This window comes from Trematomus bernacchii, unplaced genomic scaffold (assembly GCF_902827165.1).
Source record: "Trematomus bernacchii unplaced genomic scaffold, fTreBer1.1, whole genome shotgun sequence".
Lineage (NCBI taxonomy): Eukaryota > Metazoa > Chordata > Actinopteri > Perciformes > Nototheniidae > Trematomus > Trematomus bernacchii.
Genome location: NW_022987593.1, coordinates 14,055,559 through 14,078,358, shown reverse-complemented (window position 1 = coordinate 14,078,358; position 22,800 = coordinate 14,055,559). Strand labels below are relative to the sequence as shown.

The 22,800-nt window shown below is 43.1% G+C and overlaps 2 protein-coding genes across 2 annotated transcripts in view; one reads left to right on the top strand and one right to left on the bottom strand.

Moving 5' to 3' along the window:
* The window catches only part of LOC117481726 (zinc finger protein 239-like), an 85,569-nt gene extending 67,588 nt beyond the window's left edge, over positions 1–17,981 (bottom strand). Inside the window, exons 1-2 of the mRNA XM_034129579.1 lie at positions 17,928–17,981; positions 2,475–4,015 (exon numbers count right to left, since the gene is read on the bottom strand). Coding sequence (XP_033985470.1) covers positions 2,475–4,015; positions 17,928–17,960 — 1,574 coding nt within the window. The 5' untranslated portion in view covers positions 17,961–17,981. The remainder of the gene's footprint in view (positions 1–2,474; positions 4,016–17,927) is intronic.
* LOC117481734 (E3 ubiquitin-protein ligase TRIM39-like) overlaps positions 1–22,800 on the top strand; it is a 937,572-nt gene that overhangs the window by 508,290 nt on the left and 406,482 nt on the right. The gene's annotated exons all lie outside the window — the stretch shown is intronic.

The following is a 22,800-nucleotide window of genomic DNA, read 5'->3' as shown; positions in this document are numbered from 1 at the left end:
TCAGAGGTTCAACCAGCTGTACAGAACGCACTGGGGCAACACCCTGTACTGCCGCACTAAACGGCACAACCTTGTCGATGCTGCTGTGATACAGCGCGTGAAGATGGGCATTCGCTACGCACCAGCACAACAGCACATTAGTGCAATGAACAACAGGCTTATGTACACGCTGGTGAAACTGCTGTGGTTGAAGTCACCACAGGGTTCTCACACTAGCCCTGAGAAGACCACTATCTTGAAGGCGTACGAGAGGATCCAGCACCGGGTTTTGGTGGACGATCCCGTCTTGTCTAAAGCAGGCTTTCCGCTTTCCCATCGTGCCTGCCATTGCTGGACGTCCCATACTGCCTGCCACCAGTACCATCGCCAGACCTGTGCCCTCCCTTTTCTCTCCCTTTTCCCTGGCCCCATCCTGCCTGCCAGTCAGCCAACCCCAGCCATTGCTGGCCCCTCCTCAATGCCCTTACTGCCTGCCATTCAGGCAACCCCGTCTGCTGATGTGTCTGTCCCCACTACTCTTGAGTGCATTCCCTCATCCTGGGCAAGGTCCACGCTTTACAAGCGCAAGGGGATGGACGAGCCCTCGGGAGTAGGAGCCAAAGTGTCCCGGGTTCAAAAGCTGCCGTCGTGCACGTGCTGTGGCCAACCCACCCAGGGGCACAAAAAGTACATCCGCAAAGTCTTCTGCCCTGTGAAGAGGATGTCTCCATCAAAGGGTCTGGAGAACACAGTCGACAACAGTTACCAACATTTTACAGCTGTTGTTGACGAGTTGAAGCAATGGCCTGTTGCTATGTAAATATTGTAAATAGTCATTTAAATGTTTATCATTTGTATTTTTCATGTTGAGTTTTATATTTATTATGTATATTGTAAATATATGTACGTTATTAATGTAAATAGTTTTATGTACATTACATTACATGTTACTTGTTATCCAAAGCGACTTACATGCTCAATACTGTTGGCAATCCCCACAGGAGCAATTTGAGGTGAAGTTTATTTTTCATGTCGACTTTTATATTTGATGTATATTGTAAATAGTTTTCATTCATATGTACGTCATTAATGTAAAAAGTGTAAATACTTTTATGTACATTACATTACATGTTACATGTTAGCCGCTTTCATCCAAAGCGACTTACATACTCAATACTGTGGGGTGAAGTGTCTTGCCCAGGGACACGACATGCTGACTGCAGTGGGGTTTGAACCTGTGCTCCCCTGATCCCAACACCAATGCACTGCGCCACAGCCTCCCTGTACATAATTGTACATCTGATTTGTATCCACTTGAGCTTTTTTACCTGTGTTTATGTTGTTGCTGTTGCCATCCTTTATACTGAATCAATGAAGGTGAATGGTTGCTCAGAAAAAGTCCTAAAGAATCCAACTGGGTTCAATAGCTGGATCATTCCTGTTCTTCTTCTGCAGTGGAGTGAGATCTCGTTGTTGTTGACTTGCATAACAACAAATGTTAGTTTACAAGAAGTCATTGATACCCTAACATTTGATTCATACCTGCTGATGAAAAATAAATCCTGGGATCTACAAAAGTCAATGTGTTTCATGCATCTGATTTGTATCCACTTGAGCTTTTTTACCTGTGTTTACCTTAGTTTATGCTGTTGCCATCATTTATACTGAATCAATTTAATATTTTGCCAGAAAGGTCAAACTTTAGGAATACAGAGCAGTTCTTATCATGATAATAATAAATTGGATTTTTATAGCGCTTTTCTCGAACCCAAAGACGCTTTACATTTATCATGCCATAACCATAGCCGTGGAGGCAGTGCAAACTCAAATATAATATTGGTGACAAAAAACACACAGAGCCATCAGTGCAATTGTTACATTCTAATTTCTCTGATATTGTAGGCGTTAATTATCTATTTATTATATGTAAATACTTTTATGTACATAATTGTATTTATAATTGTACATCATTTAACTGTAACACTATGGTGTTTTCAATTGAATGCACTTTATACAATAAAGTGGTCAGTGCTACAGTAACAGTGTGTCGTGAAATATGAATTATTAAATGCAATAATGGGGATTAATTTGTTTATCTAAATATAGGGACAAAGGTAGAGTGCCACATTACTTGCACAGTACACAATGTTCAGATGACTTTGCCCAAAAGCAAACATTTAAGTTGCTTGAGTCAGACTCAGAAATATTAAATCACTTTTAAAATCAGACTCAAGTCATAAGGAAATCCATAAAGATATCTCACAGAAGAAAAGACACATTTGAATGAAATAAGCTTTATTTGAATGAGACTTCAATTCAGAAAGACTCTTAAAATATAACTACAGCACTCAGGACATCAGGAGGAGGAAACAGCTAGCTTGGCTCTCATAGTTTTCCCACACTCTTAAAACCACTATGGTTTTTCTCCTTTGTGAACACGAAGATGTATTTTGAGAGTACCTGATGTAGTGAACGTTTTCCCACACTCTTCACACCAGTACGGTTTTTCCCCAGTATGAATACGGTGATGTATTTTGAGAGAACCTGATCTAGTGAAAGTTGTCCCACACTCTTCACAGCTGTACGGTTTTTCTCCCGTGTGAATACGGTGATGTATTTTGAGATCACCTGATGTAGTGAATGTTTTCCCACACTCTTCACAGCTGTACGGTTTTTCTCCCGTGTGAATACGGTGATGTATTTTGAGATCACGTGATGTAGTGAACGTTTTCCCACACTCTTCACAGCTGTACGGTTTTTCTCCCGTGTGAATACGTTGATGTATTTTGAGATGACTTGATGTAGTGAAAGTTGTCCCACACTCTTCACAGCCGTACGGTTTTTCTCCAGTATGAATACGTTGATGTATTTTGAGATGACTTGATGTAGTGAAAGTTGTCCCACACTCTTCACAGCTGTACGGTTTTTCTCCAGTATGAATACGGTGATGTATTTTGAGAGCATCTGATCTAGTGAACGTTTTCCCACACTCTTCACAGCTGTACGGTTTTTCTCCCGTGTGAATACGGTGATGTATTTTGAGATCACCTGATGTAGTGAACGTTTTCCCACACTCTTCACAGCTGTACGGTTTTTCTCCCGTGTGAATACGGTGATGTATTTTGAGATCACCTGATGTAGTGAAAGTTGTCCCACACTCTTCACAGCTGTACGGTTTTTCTCCAGTATGAATACGGTGATGTATTTTGAGAGCATCTGATTTAGTGAACGTTTTCCCACACTCTTCACAGCTGTACGGTTTTTCCCCCGTGTGAATACGGTGATGTATTTTGAGATCACCTGATGTAGTGAACGTTTTCCCACACTCTTCACAGCTGTACGGTTTTTCTCCCGTGTGAATACGGTGATGTATTTTGAGTTCTCCTGATGTCGTGAACGTTTTCCCACACTCTTCACAGCTGTACGCTTTTTCTCCAGTATGAATACGGTGATGTATTTTGAGAGAATCTGATCTAGTGAAAGTTGTCCCACACTCTTCACAGCTGTACGGTTTTTCTCCCGTGTGAATACGGTGATGTATTTTGAGAGCATTTGATCTAGTGAACGTTTTCCCACACTCTTCACAGCTGTACGGTTTTTCTCCCGTGTGAATACGGTGATGTATTTTGAGATCACCTGATGTAGTGAACGTTTTCCCACACTCTTCACAGCTGTACGGTTTTTCTCCTGTGTGAATACGGTGATGTATTTTGAGATCACCTGATGTAGTGAAAGTTGTCCCACACTCTTCACAGCCGTACGGTTTTTCTCCAGTATGAATACGTTGATGTATTTTGAGATGACTTGATGTAGTGAAAGTTGTCCCACACTCTTCACAGCTGTACGGTTTTTCTCCAGTATGAATACGGTGATGTATTTTGAGAGAACCTGATCTAGTGAAAGTTGTCCCACACTCTTCACAGCTGTACGGTTTTTCTCCAGTATGAATACGCAGGTGACGCTTTAAATTTACAGATGTTGTAAACGATTTGTCACATTGCTGACAGCTGTGATGTCTCTCTCTTCCTTTCGGTTTCTAGAACAGACGGACAGAGAAAGAGAGAAAGTCAATCTAAAAAGCATGAATACACAAGTTAACACAATAAAAACTCACTTAGTATAAACCTTGAGTTAACAAAATACTACTTACCAACTGTTTGGGTTTATTATATTTGTATTATATTTGATACAGCAACATTCTAACCACAGTATATACCAGAGGTGGGGGACTCGAGTCACATGACTTGACTTGAGTCGCATATTTTTTTACTTGAGACTTGCTTGACTAACATAGATAAAAATACTCGACTTGACTTGTGTAGGGGTGTAGAGTTATTTGTTCAAGCACCGGATCGGCAAAACAGGAGAGTCTGTGAACCAGTCTGCCTTGACCTATGTATTCATGTCTGTGACTCTCACAGTATCTGCTGCCCGCAGCTGTTTTATAGAAGGAAAACCTCCCCCACACACACACACACACACACACACACACACACACACACACACACACACACACACACACACACACACACACACACACACACACACACACACACACACACACACACACACACACACACACACACACACACACACACACACACTCTGGTTCAGCTCCGGTTTCCCTTTTCAGCTCCCGCTCTGTTCACACCGCCCAGCTGGCGCTGCTGCGTCATGACTTCACCGTTTACATCGCTGATTTTCTCCCCAACGGAGCTCACAACAACAATGGGGGGGGGACTGCGTCGGGTCGATGATCGTGTTGCTTTTAATCATACGAAGCCAGATTAAATTAAATAACGACTTCTCCAACCTTATACTTTTCTCCAGAGTGCCGTGGTTCATTGTTTATTAATGTGTTTCAGCGGCATTTACCGACCGCTGCATTGCTGGCTGCTCTTCCACGAGTGTATTCTCCCGTTAGCTCTGGGTTAGCTCACACGGCTCTAAAGTATTCACTGTCTGACTGTCACACAAGCAGCTGATACATATCCCCAGTTCCCCTTAAGTGAATGTGTGTCAGTCTGAATTGACGCTGTTTGGCATCACAACGCTGTTATGAAAGTTTCTCTGGTATAACATGGGTGATGTTAGCATAGCAACCGAAGCTAAACTGACTACTTGCTAAGCCGTTTTCTACAAGCACATTTTACCGGCGTATTTTTCATTATGATTCTACTTGTGATAGTCGGACATGACAACCTGTGCAGCCCATGTATTGATTCCATCCGATAGCTGCTATAATAACAAACAAAACGTCTGCCTGCTCTCCACAATGATCAATAACAGCGAACGGATGGTCAAAGTATGGTACAAATAAACAGAATCACACGAAGCCGGGTTAGTGTTGCCTGACTTTATAAAGTGTGTTTTTTTTTATAAGTGTGTGGTTGCCTTCTAGTCATTTTGCTCAGCGCTACTGCTTGTAGGCAGGCATGACGAGACTCTTCAGTCGACCCATGTTCAGGGGAGGTGGGTTTAGTTTCCTGCACGCCTCGACGTAAGAGAGACGTACGCGACGCCGCGTCATAGCTCCGAAGCTCTTGCCTCTAGACCGACAATTTTTTGGAGCTGGAAGTGAACCGCATTCCGGAGCTATGACGCGGTGCCGCTGCGGTGTGAACAGGAAAAAGCGCCGGTGTGAAAGGGGCATTACTCCCACCTCTGGTATACAGGAGACAGAGGGAGACGGCATCCTGTCACCGCGAGTCTCAGTATGCTCCGTTCGTCTTGTGTTTTTTTTGGTCTAATTATTGTCTAAACTTTGTCGTGTCTTTATGAAACGTCATTTTGAGAGACCATGCTTTTGATCCTGTGGATTACATTTACCTTCTGCAGACCATGTCTGGCCATACAACTTTCCAAGACACACCTGAGTGACAGCACGAACAGGTATGGCGAGGAGCCCCGGCCTCTACGGAAGGATTGTTTGAATGATGCGAGTAAACACAGCTGGCAGCCGCGGTGAAACTCCAGCGTTTAGAGCGATGCGATAGGAGCGATTAGAGCGAAGCGAATATTCGCATCGCGTCCGGTGTGAACGCAGCATTACGCTCAAGACCAAAGAAAAAGTGAGAGGGAGCATCCATTTTCACGATGTTCTGAAACCGGGATCTGACCAGAGCACCCTGAGCAGAAAACCCCAGCAGGTCAGACAGAGCTGAGTTTTTACTTTTGAAAACTTCAACATGTTCTCGCTCTCCTGTGGAGTCTGCCAATCCCTGCAGCTCCACCACTTCTTTCTCCAGAGCTCTCAGAGATCTAGCCATGTCCTTTGTGACATTGAAAGTGTACTCTTGGCAAAGCTGCTTGATTTTCACTTTACCTACATCCCACCACTGCTGAAGAGAATTGTACTCACTCTTAGATAAACGGTAGTTTTCCCAAAAAAACTTAAAAACATTTTTTAAATGGTTGTCAGCCAACAGAGAAGCATTAAAGTGCCAATACGCACTATTACACTTAACATGATTAATACAAAGTGAGACTTGTACGAGGGAATGGTCAGAGATTCCCACTGGACTGAGGGAGCAGCTTCTGCTTACATTAATGTGATGGTTAAACACATAGACACGGTCCAGCCTAGCGAGAGACAACAGGTTATCCCTAGAGTGCACCCACGTGTACTGCCGCTGGCCCGGGTGGAAGTGCCTCCACACATCACACAGCTCAAAGGTTTCTGTAAGTCTCATTAAGGCACTCTTTGAGGCGGCATGCGGTTCCTGGTGGTTCCTATCCAGCACAGGGTTCTCTGTGCAGTTGAAGTCCCCCCCCAGGAACAGATACTCCTCACTATCACAGGTGCTAAGAGTATCTTTCAGTTTCTCAAAAAACAAAAGCCTCTCTGTGCCCACACAGGGAGCATAAATATTTATAAAACATATTTTAACTTTTTCAAATTCAGCATTTATTTTTAGCAAGTGTCCTGGGATGACCTCATCGACCGTACAGGAGAAGGGTGTAAAGCCCCTTGCAAAGAGAATTGCAACCCCTCCACTATTGCTGCACTTAAGGCTGAAGAAAGCCTCCCCCCCCCACTCCCTCCTCCAGTCACTCTCGTTCTCAGCAGTGCTGTGAGTCTCCTGGAGAAACGTCACATTTAAACTCTTGTTTTCTACTAAAGTAAATAAAGATGCTCTCTTAGCATCCCCACGAGCACCGTTAATGTTTAAAGATCCCAGCTTTATGTCACTCATAATTAAATTATAGTTGCATCCTAACAAAATCGAAAACCTGGCTGAAGAAAAATAAAAGAGAAAAAATAAAAACAAGATGTACTTATTCATCATTCTTTGCATTTTCCTCTCTAATCCTCTGAAGTATCTTCTTTAACCTAGCCTTCTCTGGGCTGCTGAAGACAGGTTCCCCTAAGGCTTCTGGGCGCCGCATGAGAGCCCTGGCAGAATTGTGAAAAATCTGCAAATCAGCAAAAAAAATCTCTAACTTCACCCCCCTCAACCCCTTAGTTTCCACCAGAAAGGATCTGATCCTCTGGAAAGAGTACTCCTCTCCCTTTTCTACCTCAACTATGTCAAAGAATGACTCACTGTCATTGTCCTCTGAGTCCTCTGAGACTCCCTCTGGCTGAGAGGAGGAACACAGCGACTCTGTCCTTGACACCTTCCCTTTCTGTGCCACACTGCCTTTGCTCACTTCTTCGTTTTTCCTTTTGACAGGCAACCTTAATAAATCCTCATCCATTACAACATCCTCCAGAACAGACTCAGCTACTCTGGCTGCAGTGTACTCACTATCTGCTTTCTGTGTGACCTGAGTGTCTGTGTGTGTGATACTGTGTGTACCTGCCTGTGTGCTTTCTGTGTGTGAAACCGTTGGCTCTGCCACGGACCAACTGACCTGCGGTTCCACCACCGGCGTTTCTGCTGCGGGCGCGGGCCCGGCCGTGCACATAACAACCGGCAGCGGCTCCGCAGCAGGCGCGGACCCCAGCACCGGCGGCCCGGCCGTGGACAAAGGGACCGGGACTGACAGCCCGGCCGTGGACAAGGCAACCGGTAGCGGCTTCGCCGCGGGCAAGGACACAGTCGGGCCGGCTGCGAGCGCGGACACCACGGGCGCGTCCACCGCCCTCTCCGGGCACGCGCGGATCAAGTGTCCTGCCGCTCCACAACCAAAACATCTCAAAATATCAGACGTAACATGGACAGTATACACAAAATCATCAATTTTAAACTTGAGAGCCAGATTAAGTTCCCCTTCATCCTTCTTCAGGACCATCAGCACCTGTCTCCTAAAAGACAGAACGTGCTTGAGGTGCGGGGATTTACAGCCCAGGGGGATCATCTTAATGGGAGACGCAAGCTGCCCGTGTCGAGCCAGCTCTCTCTCCAACAACTCGTTTCTAAGAAACGGGGGCACATTAGAAATGATAACTTTTTTTTGCAGGAGTGACAAGGGGTAGCACGGGTAATATCGTCCCTTTAAATCACTAGCCTGCTCTCCACCAGCTGGTTGGCTTTCTCCGTACAGTCTAAAAATATAACCACTGCACTGTTCATGCGGGAGGCAGATTTAACTCTGCCATATCCAACCACAGCCCCCACAGCCAGACCACACTCCTCCACCGACACACCGTCAGGTGGAGAGAGCTTGATGGCGTGCTTGCGAGTCAGCTTCTCCAACCCGGCGCAGCTGCCACGGGACGCCATGCCGGGCGGCGTGACTGCAGCTGCAGCCGCTAGACAAACAATTAGACAAACAATTCACCAGTGCAACCACACAACACCACCAAAAAACACCAAAGTCGGTCAAGTGATGCACAATGACATAAACTATCGCCCAGAGAAAAGTGAATTATTAACAAGGGTTTGAAAAGTTGTAACTTTTAAACGATCGCTCTCCGCTATACTCACCGGTCCACTCACAATCAGAGAGAGAGAGAGAGAGGAGAGGAGAGGAGAGGAGAGAGAGAGAGAGAGAGAGAGAGAGAGAGAGAGAGAGAGAGAGAGAGAGAGGATATGATATATCGATAGTATATATATCCGATTAAGCTAGAGATACATGATCTCTATATCTATACGATCTATAGCTCATCTCTACTCTCCTATTCTCTCTCTTCTCTCTCCTATCTTCATCTTGCCCTCGGTCTCCTTTCTGCCTTTCGGTTTCTTTTTCCCCATAATCCATGTTCCGCGTCGCTGCACATTATCCCTTACTTAATGTATTATATGACTTAAATGAATCTGTATTCCTTGTAAAAAACAAAAAAAACATGTTCTGAGCATAACTCAGGGTTCTTACACCTTTTCCAAAGTCAAATCCAAGCACTTTTCAAGCATTTTACAGCTGTTGTAAATTACATATTTATATACTCATACCAGAGTTCCCGTTAGCCGGTAATTACCGGACTATGACCGGTAAAATATGCTGAAGACCGACAAATCTTAATCTCTCCGGTCAAAATGTCCGGTCAAAAATAATTTCCCCTTTAGCGCAATACCGCTTCAGTTGCGCCACTTATGTGACAGACAAGAAGAGTATTTGACAGACAAGAAGAGTATGTGACAGACAAGAAGAGTATGTGACAGACAAGAATAGTCAATTCTAATGTCTAACACTTAATGTGGAGAAAGAGATGTCCTGTATGGTTTGATTGTGCGTTGATCTGTTGGTAATGCCTCGGGGTTCCGGTGGGCATGTAAACAAATGCATAATGCTGCTGCGCTATACTTTGTGGCCTCACCCGGTTGCATAGCGACGCTTATTGTTTAGGTGTCTTTTAATAAGCAGGTAGTCATATCATTAGCTAGAACTAGCTAGATCTGATCGATATGGACATAAACGCGAGTGAAGTCTAATCTGACGGGAGAGATCAGCTGCTGCTGACGAGTCGACACGCAGCTCTGCATGATCACCTGCAGCGGTGAGCGGAACAAAACACACACTTCAGGTTAGAATATCACACGTAGCTATTTTAATTACCTCTCAAACTACCTAAACTAGTTATAGATATGTTTAGTTTTACTGTCGGGTCACTCATTACCAGTGTTGGGCAAGTTACTTTTAAAAAGTAACTAGTAATAGTTATAGTTACTGCTCTCAAAAAAGTAACTAGTTACTTTATTAGTTACTGAATTATAAAAGTAACTAGTAACAAGTTACTTTACTTTAAAAATAATAATAAAAATACAAGTTTTTGTGTTGTTCTGTGGCACAGTAAGACTAGTTTTATAGCCCCATGTACATTAGTTAGGTGCTTCAAGAGATTGGCATTGATGTTATTCGATGTGGACAATGCTTTCTGTTCTGCACACAGTTTACATTTGACCGTAATATTTTTTGCGTCCTTTATCCCCACAAATTGAAAATAGTGGTTATATCTCCAAGTTGTAAATGCGCTGCTGCTCTCGCTGATACTTGCATCTGCCATTGTGTGTGTGTGTGTGTGTGCTGGTGGTGGGCGTTGCCGTGTATGTGTGTGTGTTAGCAAGTGTTTTTGTGTGTGTATTTTCCCCATAAGGCAAGACCCGCCCAACTCTGTCTCTGATTGGCTTACCCTGAAATGTTACCCCGCGTTAACCAATCATCACTCCTCTCTGGTAACTTTCACTTTTCCATGGTACTGTGAGAGGACATCGCTGTATTCGCCTGTAAATTACATCCGCAGGGAGATTCGGTTCAGTTGGATCACATAATGTAACGCAGTAACGCACCCATTTAAATCACAGTAACTATAACGGCGTTACTGAATGGGAATAGGTAACTAGTAACGTTATTAGTTACCGCAAAAGGTAGTTGCGTTACAGTAACGCGTTAGTTTGTAACGCGTTAGTCCCAACACTGCTCATTACTGATCCACGAGCTGCATGATACTGGCGGGCTGTCAGGAGAGGGAGAGAGCGCTCCGTGTTATTGTAAATTACTGTACACTTTTGAATAATGTAGTTAATCTACTATAATTAGTTTGTTTAATATCGAATCATGTCAATTTGTTTTAAAGCTCAATAAATAACAAAGAAGACCTTTGACCGGCACTTTTCTACTTTTGTCCGGAAGATTTCAACTTTAACGGACATTTTGACCGGCGAAAAAATATTCTAACGGGAACTCTGACTCATACTCAAATGATTATTTCCCTACCTCACATTAAATCAGATGTTCTTTATGCTATAAACAACCAAATGTGTGTTTCATAATAGCATTCTACATGAGGATGAAAAATTAAAGAAAAGAAAACTAACTAATATTTCAAAATGAGTGACCCATCTGTACGTAGACTGGGCATCCCATATAACCTGGCTGAGCCAATATAAAACAATCAGCCAAATAACTTTTCAATACATTATTGATTACTATTTTTTAGGTACTTTTAGGTTGGCAGTAAACATAAGTCGGAGGTAAATGGTGTACTTTTACTCCACTACATGTATTTAATACCTTTAGTTACTTTACAGATGTGGATGAATGATGTGAAATATAATCAAGTGTTAAATCAGACTTTAGTTCCACCTGGAGTAAATTCACAAGCTACCCTGCAGTATACAAAGTCATTCAAACTAGCTGCACCTTTACCAGCTTTGATAACACTTTAATGATCAATCATTATAAAACATATCATATATAATTATTAGGGATGCTCCGATCGCCCATTTTGGGGCCGATCGCCGGAATCAGTATCGGCCGATACCGATCGCCGATCCGATCGAGTGGGCGGGGCCTATGGGGATCTTCCATTCAGTGTTGCCAACTTGGGGACTTTCCAAACCCTCCGGCCACTTTTTTTTTGTCAAAAGCGACTAGCGACAAATTCAGCTACATTTTCTGGTGTTATTGGAGACTTTCTGGTGTTTGGTAGTGCTGTAGCGACGCGTCGACGACATATTTCCTCGTCGACGCATCGCCACACACACGTGGGTCACCCAAAACAACAACAAGCAGTTCGCAATCGCACTTTAAACACTATGGAGACTGAAACGGCTACCACCTCCTCCTCACAGGATTGCGCACGAAGCCCTGCAAAAAGCCCCCAAACAAAAACATCTCGCCCTAGGTCTTCAAAAGCATGGGAATACTTTAAATGTAGTCCAAAATGCAAAGGCATTGTTATTTGCAGTCTTTGCCAAATGGAGTTGGCATACCACACTAGCACAACAGCGATGTTGGAGCATTTAAAGCGGAGGCACCCCCTTGTCTCTCGTGGAGGGAACAACGATAAGTAAGTACTAACTTTGGCTAAATTAATTCCACGTTTGTGTAGTGTGTTGTGCAGCTTGAGTTCTGTGCACTTCGGTAGTGCTAACTATCTTATAGCTCTCCGTGCGGTTTGTTCGTGCTTGGTTGGTTAGTAGTTAATGTTAGCTACCTAGCTAGCGGCGCCAGCTGTGTGTAAGTTAACGTTTGTCAGCATTTAATGTTGGCTGGAATGGTAGCTAGTTTACGTCTGCAGAACACCGCTATCTAGCCGCTACTAACCCGGAACGAACAAACTGCACAGAGAGCTAACTCATGTTGTGGTTGTTTACGAGTCAAACATAACATTAGACTAACGTTAGTCAGTTTATAGTATCAATGTATGTCAACTAACGGAGCCAAGCAATGTCCAGGCCAGGGCTGCACATAAGCTGGTGCGCAGTTGTCATGAATGGATTAATGTTTTTATGAGCATTGAAAACATTAAAATGAGCACCAGCACATCCAAGTGTGATAGGGCTCATATGAGTTGCACTACCAAACATTTTCACTGTGTAGATATAGTACTCTACAAGCTTTTAGATAAACATGAAATGCATTGTTGGACTTAACATTGTTTAAAAAGTAACCATGTTAGCCTTCAAGTAAGCTAATTATACCATAGCACTGCAATGAGTTTAAGAGTAGATTTAATATGCCCCACTGTCATAGCTGTTGTTCCATTGTTCATTGCTGTTGTGTTTTCTAGGACAAAGCAAAGAACCTTGTCGTCCTATCTTGGGAAAGAGGCGCAATGCACTCCACAGAAGGCAGCCGAACTCAGCAAAAGAATCTTGAGAGTAAGTAATTATTTGCTTCCTTTGAGCATCTTTTAGGAGGGAATGGCTGTCCTGATTTATTAGCTAGTTTATAGGTGTTTCTTCACTTGGCCTTTTTATTTGTGTCCTTGTTTGGATTGTGTAATAATTAAGCTTCTTACACTGTAAGCAACATGGCTCTATGAAAGGTGCTGTGTTGTTATTAATAATAATAATAATAATAATAATATATTTGTTTTATCTTACAGGTGATCGTCAAAGACATGAGGCCTTTGTTGGACTGTAAGAGTAAACAGGCTGGCCTTTTTATTTTGTATAATTTTATTCTATATTTCTTATTTTGCTGTGCAATAAAAAAAAAACTATATTATTAAGAATTTTTTGGTATTTATTTGAGATACATTATGTTTTTTATTAATCGAACAACAGAAAAATAATCGTTAGATTAGTCGACTAATCGATAAAATAATCGCCCGATTAATCGTTTTCAAAATAATCGTTTCCCCCCAGCACTAGTGTTTGGAGAATCTGACGTGATAGCATGTAATTGTTACGCAGTTACTTTCCTCAACGAGCAGCGGGTGCTGAGCCCCTCCGCCGTCTCAAAGCACTCACAGGCAGCCTCGCACGGCAGCTGCACTCGAGCAGAGAGGTGGCAAAGTGACCCAAAAGAGACACACTACGCGTCCAGACTATATTAATCTTGCATGCGCAAAGCCATCGCTGATCTCGCCCTGGCTTGCAGTGGGTGTTTCTCAATCGCGAGTAAAGCTGCTTCAGAGCCACTATTTCAAGCATACTACGTCATCGAGTGCCGCCGAAGTACTGTTCCAATCTCCAGCATACTTGGAAATCTACCGAGCCCAGCGAACTCCGTTTGGAGAAATATCGAGGCTGCACATGAGTAGACTCCGCGGTCTTAAAATCCCCACAATGCTTTACGCACGGACCAATTTCCCCAAAATCTGTGGCGGAAAATGTAAGGCGGGGCCTCTCATATGACGCACACCTGCACACTTGCTAGCGTGTTCCACTCTTCGTTTTCCGAATGCCAGGAAGTATTCTTGCCTCGCTTCTGAAGCAAGATGCTCGGCAGACATGTGCTACCAAGCAAGCGTACTCGCGATTGAGAAACACCCAGTGTGTCTCTTTTGGGTCACTTTGCCAGTCCCAAGCCCAGATAAAGAAGGAAGGTAGCAATTCCATCCCACATAACCATTTTTTTGATTAAATGTGACTAATTCTTTAACAATACTGGACAACATGTATGTATGTAATGTTGGTCTCTACAAAGCATTAAAGTCATCAAGTGATGGACAAACATAAACATTTAAAAAAAAAGAATCAATAGATGATACATGATGCGCTTCCACAAACAACCAACATAATTATTAAATTCAAATGAAGTACATTATTCAAGTTTACATTAACTTGGGATAATAACACGGGAGAAATGAGCGGAAGCACTCTCTTTTCCTCTCTCCCCCTCTCTCTCTCTCTCTCTCTCTCTCTCTCTCTCTCTCCCTCTCTCTCTCCTGACAGCCTGTCAGTATCTCCTGCAGCTCACTGATCCAGTAATGAGTGACCCGACAGTGAAGAATAAATATATTTATAACTAGTTTAGCTTGTTCCAGAGGTAGATAAAATAGCTAAGTGCGTTAGGTCTAACTCTTAATGTGTGTTCTGCTCCGCTCACTGGTCCGTCACAGCGGGTGGAGCTGCAGGATTTCTGCTTCACACACGTTGCATACCGCTATTTTATTGTCATTTGTCACACCTATGCAAGAGCCCTCTTCCTAGACTTCTCAGCAGCATTCAACACAATACAAGCAGACATCTTGGTGCCAAAAATGGCCAAAATGGAAGTAAATCCATACCTGATTTACTGGTATGCCGCTTTCCTCACCAGTAGAGAGCAACTTGTGAAGGTTAACAAAACCCTGTCATCTGCCATCACAACCAATAGGCGCGTTCACACCGCAGTACTTTTCCCACTTTAGTTCCGATATAGTTCAGAAATGTCGCGTTCACACCAAAAAGAGCCGGAACTAAAATTAGTTAATGAGAACCTTTTTACCCCCTTTTCCATCAGTTTTCCGTCCCTGCTAGAGAGCAGGTACTTTTATGGGAGAAAAAGGTTCCTATGTCTGATTGGCTGGGCGGATTGCAAACCACACCCCGTAAAACTCCCAAAAAGTTTTGTGAAGCCACCATTTTATTATCCTCGCATTAGCATTATTAGCATTAGCATTAGCCCAGCGCAGAAACGCTGAGAGACTTATTTATGGCAACACAAAAGAAAACATGGGAGCGGTGGAGATGAGGAGGTGTCGGCGTTCTGGCGATTTACTCGGAAGGCTTCAGTAGTAGCCAGTCCCCAACTCCGGTGACTTCGGGCGGCAGTATACGCTGTGAAGTTGTTTGCGGCCTGCCAGTAAACCCAAAGCAGAAGAAGAAGAAGTGACGTCAGCGGCTTCATTTGCCTAATCCTCCCCCAGGGACTTATTCCGGTGTGAACGGGATCTGTAATTAGTTCATGAGTTAGTTAGTTAAAGAGGGGCTAAAGAACTGTTTTGGTTTCTTGATAACTATGGACTGACTCGGCATGTGACGGAGCCCACGCACAATAAGGGGCACACTCTGGACTTAATGATCTCAAAGGGTCTGAATATCTCTGAGGTTGTGGTGACTGATGTTGCACTCTCTGATCATTCCTTCGAGAGCTCTATTTCTGTTCACACAAATGTTCAAAAAGAGGTAACCACAAAGTGATATTTAACTGAAAGCACTAGGGAAATGTTTACTCTGAATGTTTCTTCCACACTTGCCCCTGCTAACATCTCAGTAAATGAGCTAGTAGATCATTTTAATTCAAAAATAAAAAATGTTATAGATGCCATTGCTCCAACTAAGGTAAAGGAAGTGACTGGCAAGAAAAGATCTCCATGGAGAAAGGCCATGACCGTGAGAACAGAAAAAAGAGAGTCAATCCTCTCAGTAAACACAGAGCTGAATCCAGATCAGATGCACGCTGAAGGCTCTTTGAGCAGCTCTCACTGATCCTGCTGTTATGTTACATGTTTGTTGTTTGTTTCTCATGTATTGTGTTTGTCTTATTTGTCTATGTTGATGTTACACATGGAGCTGCTGTGACGCAAGTCACATTTCAGACTTGATTTGACAATTAAAGTATTATCGTATCGTATACAACAACGTTCTAACCTATATCTAACCATATTGTGCATTCATATTGTATATTTCCAAACAGGTTGTGATCTTTCATTTGGGGATAACAGTGTTAGGCATTTGTGAGGTGCAACAACATTAACATGAACCTTTCTGTTGGTCGCTTGTTAGCAGACCCTCCACGCGATAGCAGAGCGAACAGGTACAGCAAGCGAGGAATCATTGTCCACTAGTAAATCGATTGCAGATGGTGTCGTGCTCACGGACGGATACAAACAAAATAATAATGAATGGGTCGCGAAATATACTTTGGTGGCCGTTAAACCTGGGCGGCCCAAGTAAAGTCTATGTGTGGGAAACCCTAGACTTGAATTTTGAATTGAGCCGTCCCTAATAGATACTATCTCTTTACGCATTAGTGATGGGAATTCCGGCTCTTTTTAGTGAGTCGGATCATTTGGCTCGGCTCACTAATGCCCCTTTCACACCGGCGCTTTTCCAGCTCCTGCTCGGAGCTGGAGCTGGAAAAGCGCCGTTTTTTCCTGTTCACACCGCAGCGGCGGCGCGTCATAGCTCCGGAATGCGGTTCACTTCCAGCTTCAAAAAATTGTCGGTCCAGAGGCAAGAGCTTCGGAGCTATGACGCGGCGTCTCTTACGTCGAGGCGTGCAGGAAACCTTACTTTGACCATCCGTTCGCTGTTATTGATCATTGTGGAGAGCAGGCAGACGTTTTGTTTGTTATTATAGCAGCTATCGGATGGAATCAATACATGGGCTGCACAGGTTGTCATGTCCGACTATCACAAGTAGAATCATAATGAAAAATACGCCGGTAAAATGTGCCTGTAGAAAACGGCTTAGCAAGTAGTCAGTTTAGCTTCGGTTGCTATGCTAACATCACCCATGTTATACCAAGAGAAACTTTCATAACAGCGTTGTGATGCCAAACAGCGTCAATTCAGACTGACACACATTCACTTAAGGGGAACTGGGGATATGTATCAGCTGCTTGTGTGACAGTCAGACAGTGAATACTTTAGAGCCGTGTGAGCTAACCCGGAGCTAACGGGAGAATAAACTCCCGTGGAAGAGCAGCCAGCACTGTAGCGGTCGGTAAATGCCGCTGAAACACATGAATAAACAATGAACCACGGCACTCTGGAGAAAAGTATAAGGTTGGAGAAGTCGTTATTTAATTTAATCTGGCTTTGTATGATTAAAAGCAACACGATCATCGACCCGACGCAGTCCCCGGCCCGTTGTTGTTGTGGGAGAAAATTAGCGACGTAAACTGTGACGTCATGACGCAGCAGCGGCAACTCTGGGCGGTGTGAACAGAGCGGGAGCTGAAAAGGGAAACCGGAGCTGAACCAGAAAAGCTCTCGCTAGGAGCTAGAAAGGGAAAAGCGCTGGTGTGAAAGCCGCATAAGAAGAGCTGGCTCTTTCGGCTCCCAAACGGCTCTTCATGTTACCACAGTTTACCAGAGCCTCAGTTTCGCTAGTTCACGCGCGTGCTCCACTGGCACCCCCCGTCAAGGCTCGCCGGCAGTACACTTTCCGTCACAGGAACACGCTTTGCTGGCGGCGAAAATAATCCCACCAGACTCCTTTGCCCCTCCAACAGAGGGATGTCCTTGTCCTTTTCATCATTTCAAGCGATAAAAACTCTTTTGGACGCCCTCGGCTCGAGTTCAGGGCGTTCCGAGCTGAATAAGGGCGTCAAATGACGGCAAGACGCCCGCCTGGCGGAAACGCTGGAATTAGGAATATATTGTGATGAAGTGCACACTGACCTGAGCTCCAGGGGTCTCCTTGTTCTCCTCCATGCTGCTCTCCTTCTCCGGCTGGGTCTCTGCAATAATCAACACAACTACAGCTGACACAAAACAAGACAACTCAATACAACCGACAGATACAACAAAACTAATCTACAGCTACTTCGTAGGTTCATAGCAGAGGTGAGAAGTAACTAAGTACATTTACTCAAGTACTCAAGTATTTCGAGGTACTTTTACTTTACTTGAGTATTTCCATTTAATGCTACTTTGTCTGCGACAATAGGAGACAGTAATAAAGCTGCTTCACTGAAGAGGAGAAACTCACACCTCCAGGACTCTGTCAGTCAGGAGGAGACTAGAAACAACAAGTCAATAAACTGAGGATTCATCCTGTAACATAAAGGAGTTACCTAACAGAAACCAGTATGCTAACGGTGTTAAGGAATAATTCTTCTAGATATCTAACCTTTTACTCTGACATGTGTTATCTCCTTTAAGGAAAGGCCTTGGTGCCATATGTGTTGTTGTCACCAGTGTGTGACCGGTCAACTTGACTGGCACGAAGGGTAATTGTTGTGGGAACACTGGGGCACTTCTTTATCGGTGTTTGTGGGCTCTAGGATGTGAAATCCTTGAGGGCATGAGCGTCGGACGCAGGTGATTCAGTGTTTAGTCTACTCCTTCAGAGATGTTGATTTCTCTCTGTGAACCTGTTAAAAGGTCTAGCATAGAGAGAGGTTCTTCAGAATTGACGTGGCAACTCTACCGTGTGGTCAGAACCTCTGACTCTTTGATTTGTGATGTGAATCCTCCGGCCGAATACTCTGAATAAACCCATCAGTGTTTGACATCAAAGCTCCAACTCTCACCGTGTCTCCTTCCTGAGTCGGTGACTCCATGCATTACTACACAGAAGTTTCCTCCACAAATTGGCGTTGTCGGCAGGATACCAACAGATCTTCAGAGACTGGTAAGTGTGATTTCAAATCTACATTTGGACATTGCCTTACCAGAATCTGTGATTGACGGTATCCTAAAATTATCTGTGAAGCTAAGCGGCTGCGTTTCGTTTTGGTTAATGAACATTTGGGGCTAGTAACCCCAGGGGATCATCCAGGGACTCTGTCTTGGCTGGTTCCCTCTGTGTGTGCTGCTCGGGACATGTGTGTCGTACAGGCAGTAGCAGAGATGTTTTGCTGCTCGGGGCATGTGTGCCGCACAGGCAGTCGCAGAGATGTTTAAAAAGATCTTAATGAGGGCAGCAGTAAAGTGGAACTTCTGTGTGAAATCAAAATAGAGATTTGTAATGAACAAATCGCCGAGATTCCGGGGGTTTCAGCGGCCAACACTAGCAGTTGACTAAAGCAGCCATAGATATTACCCCCAGCGCCTCTAAAAAAAACACGGCTCCAGCTGCGGCTCCGGGGAATGTGTGTCAAATACCTCCCCGTATCTGCATGAGCTGGTGAAGTGAACTCAGAGGGAGAAAATCACAGTTTTTGTCTATAACTTTAACTCACACCACCGCCGTCTCTATTAAAAAAGAGACTGTTTAAAAGCACTCTCGTGGCTTGTGGCCGTTTACGATGTGCTGGCAGGTGCGAGGTGCGTGCATTACCTGATGCGACAGGCTCCCTACATTGCTGGAGGAGCTGATGTCGGTCCGGGGTGCATACATAAAATTATAGGCTAATTGATCATGGGTGGGCAGTGGTATGCAAGTGTAGAGCAAAACTGTGTTTCATCGTTGGGATGAGCATGATGGGAGGTGTGTAGGCTGGTCGAGTAGGACTACAGTTAACTGTGTGGTTTCGGATAGAAAGGGTAGAGGAAAAAAGTCTATGTGCTCCAGATCGGGGGGGCATAGCACCACTAGAGCAGGGATAGTGGAGTCGCAAGAGGATAAGCTAGTTATTGCTCTTGGACGGTCTTCAGGCACCGATCTAAGGACTTGTATACAAGGGTGGAGGTACGAGTCAAGGTACCCCACTGGATTCCCATTGGGAGAGATCATAATAGTCCCTACCCCCTCTGAAACCTCTTTAATCCGGACTAAATTGAGCTGGATGAACTTTTGCTGTCACGCTGGTGTTTATTATGAGTTCATCATGTTTGTTTGTCTGATTGTTTGTATCAGGGGTCTATATTGGTTTGTCTAACCGCCGTCTTGTGCATGTTTTGTAACAACTAATAATGAATCAGTCCATAGCCAGGGTAAAATAAACTAAGCTTTAGTTAACTCACCAAAAGTAAATGACTTGAGAAAGATAAATAATATATCGTGTTTTGCAAAATTCTGGTAGTATAGATGTGCTGCAAAATGAAAATAAATAGCAAAAGAGTGTTTTATGTCCTGCATCTGAGTGTGCAGAGGAAACGTAAACAAGAAGCACACTGTTCAGGGTGTGCGCTGCATCTGAGTGTGCAGAGGAAATGTAAACAAGAAGCACACTGTTCAGGGTGTGCGCTGTAGGTGTAAGAAGAAGAGAAGATTATATTACTTTAAGAATACATTCTTAAATTGTATTGCTGGTATGTTAAGATATGTTTGTGACCTTTTATAAACCCTATGCCCCGTCCTGCACCCTAAGACCCTAAGAGGCATCACTGCTGGTCGTAAAAAAACCCTGCCTGAGGAGGTCAGGGTGGCAAAATCTGTCTGCTGTTTTAGGTCAATATTGTATTATTTGTTTCATTTATTCTTAAATCTATGTATTGTATGGTAATAATGAAAAAAACGTAATGTATTGAACACATTCCGAAACAAAGCTGATAAGACAGAACTAGACTCAGACATAATACAAATTATTGTTGAAACCTTTTGCGCTGTTGCTGCAAAATGGAAACTTTGTTGATTATCTGTTCCAACTGGCCACTGGAATCAGATAATTAATATAAGTTGAAGTTTAATTACAGTTTTAAATATAGTTTAACATTCTTTATTAAACTGCTTCAAATGATTTCTCGTATCAACCAATTGGTCTCCATAGACATTACTAAAATTCTAATAGTTGTTAAACTACTGACAAGTTTTCTGAAACCGGGCTTATGAACAAAAGAGTAAAGGTCGCTGGTGTGCATAATAAATGTGTTAAATGAATTGAGCAATTATTTAAAAAGTATAATGTTGCAATCTCCTTACAATAAGTAATTACAGTTAACAAAGAAGTAGAGGTTGTTTTCCAAGGGCCTCTCCTTCACAGCCCTACACTTTAAATCATGAGACTTTCAAATCATAACAGACAGAGATCGGTATCACTTTGTGTTGCAAGCCAAATCCATGTAAAGGTTCTACTTGAGCCCAATTTAAATACCATAAAGAAAGTATTGAACCCAGCTCAAGCTAAATGTCAAATGTATTTAATTAATGTGCAAGTGTTTTGATTTATTTAAAATGTTCCAGTCTAGCTTCTTTCGAGTTCAGTCTAAGCAACAAATTGTTTCTCATAACATTCTCACTGCTGTCCCAAATGTTTTAACCTTGGGCAGACAAGCTGTTCACACACCCACACACACACCCACACACACCCACACACACCCACACACTTTGGATAAGTAGTCACCTTATCCACATTGTAAATTGTTGCCTTCTTTAAAGTTATTAGTAATTTAAGATTAATTATTAAATTAAATGTGGTACATAAGATCAAATAAATAAAATAACTTTGACTTGATCATTTTGTTCACAACATTAGACCTGTCCTCTAATCTCTACTAGAATAAGATAAGTGTGCATGTTTGGATGTTTTAACACTCCTGTAATGTACCTAATCTTGATATCCTTTTCATTACAGAGCTGGGAAAATGGTGTATTGATTAGATTCTGATCCGTGCAAGTCCAATTTTGACTGACTTTAGTTCTAATGTTAATGTTAATTTGACTTCAACCCATAAGTAATTATTTAAATTAACTCTAAATGTCACATGATGATGGATTAGGGTTCCACATTTCTTCCACTAATTTGTTTTACAATTAGGCCAAAGGTAAAGAGAGACATTGATGACCTTGTGTCCCTTTTGTTAGTACGTGGTTCCATTTTGTCTATGGCCTTGGACGGCTTCACTAAAAGTCACCCAGTTCTGCCCTGCTGCAGTCCGGCTGAGTGCAGTCACAGAGATGCTATGGCTGCTCTACATGACATTAATGGTCTGGTCTGAATGGACACCATTTCCTGCTCCCAGAGAGAATGACACTCCTCAAACTGAACATTACAGCCGTTGATACTGTCTCACATGGGTCTGCTCCCCCCCACTGAGCCATGAACTGAAAGCATGACATCTGCTATGAACACTTGGAAGCCTCCCTGTCACACCAGCACCAACCCTTGGGTCAGTCAGATGAGACTAACGGCTTCACTTAGGGCATTTGGTTCAGATACATGACTCTCGTTACCGCAGATTGGGTTGTTTTTAAGGCTATTCATACTGCTATGATGCCTGTAAGTGGGCGAGCTGGTAAAAGCCCCTACTATTGTTTCAAATAGGCCTAATGTCAGGGGCCTCTTAATGTCTAGTTCTACATGTATTCACATTATATAGACAATGTTTCCACCTGGTAAAACTAAAGGCTGCACAAAACTCAGGCTACAATACAACCATTATGTTCTGCTCTAACGATTCAATGTATAGATTCTACATCAAAACAATTAGCTTTTATTGTTTCCAATGATAACGTCACCTTAAGTGGAGGAATGCAAACCTGTATTCAAATGTAAGGTTTTGATTTTGTTTGACATTTCTCAGTAATGACACCCTCAGACATCCAATATCATTCATGCTATGCCTTCAGTAATAACTCAGATGTTAAAGGGATGAAACTGTTCCTCCCAAATCAGATATGCTTTGTTTTTCAATAAATGTATCAATTTCCTGCATAATATATGTTTAT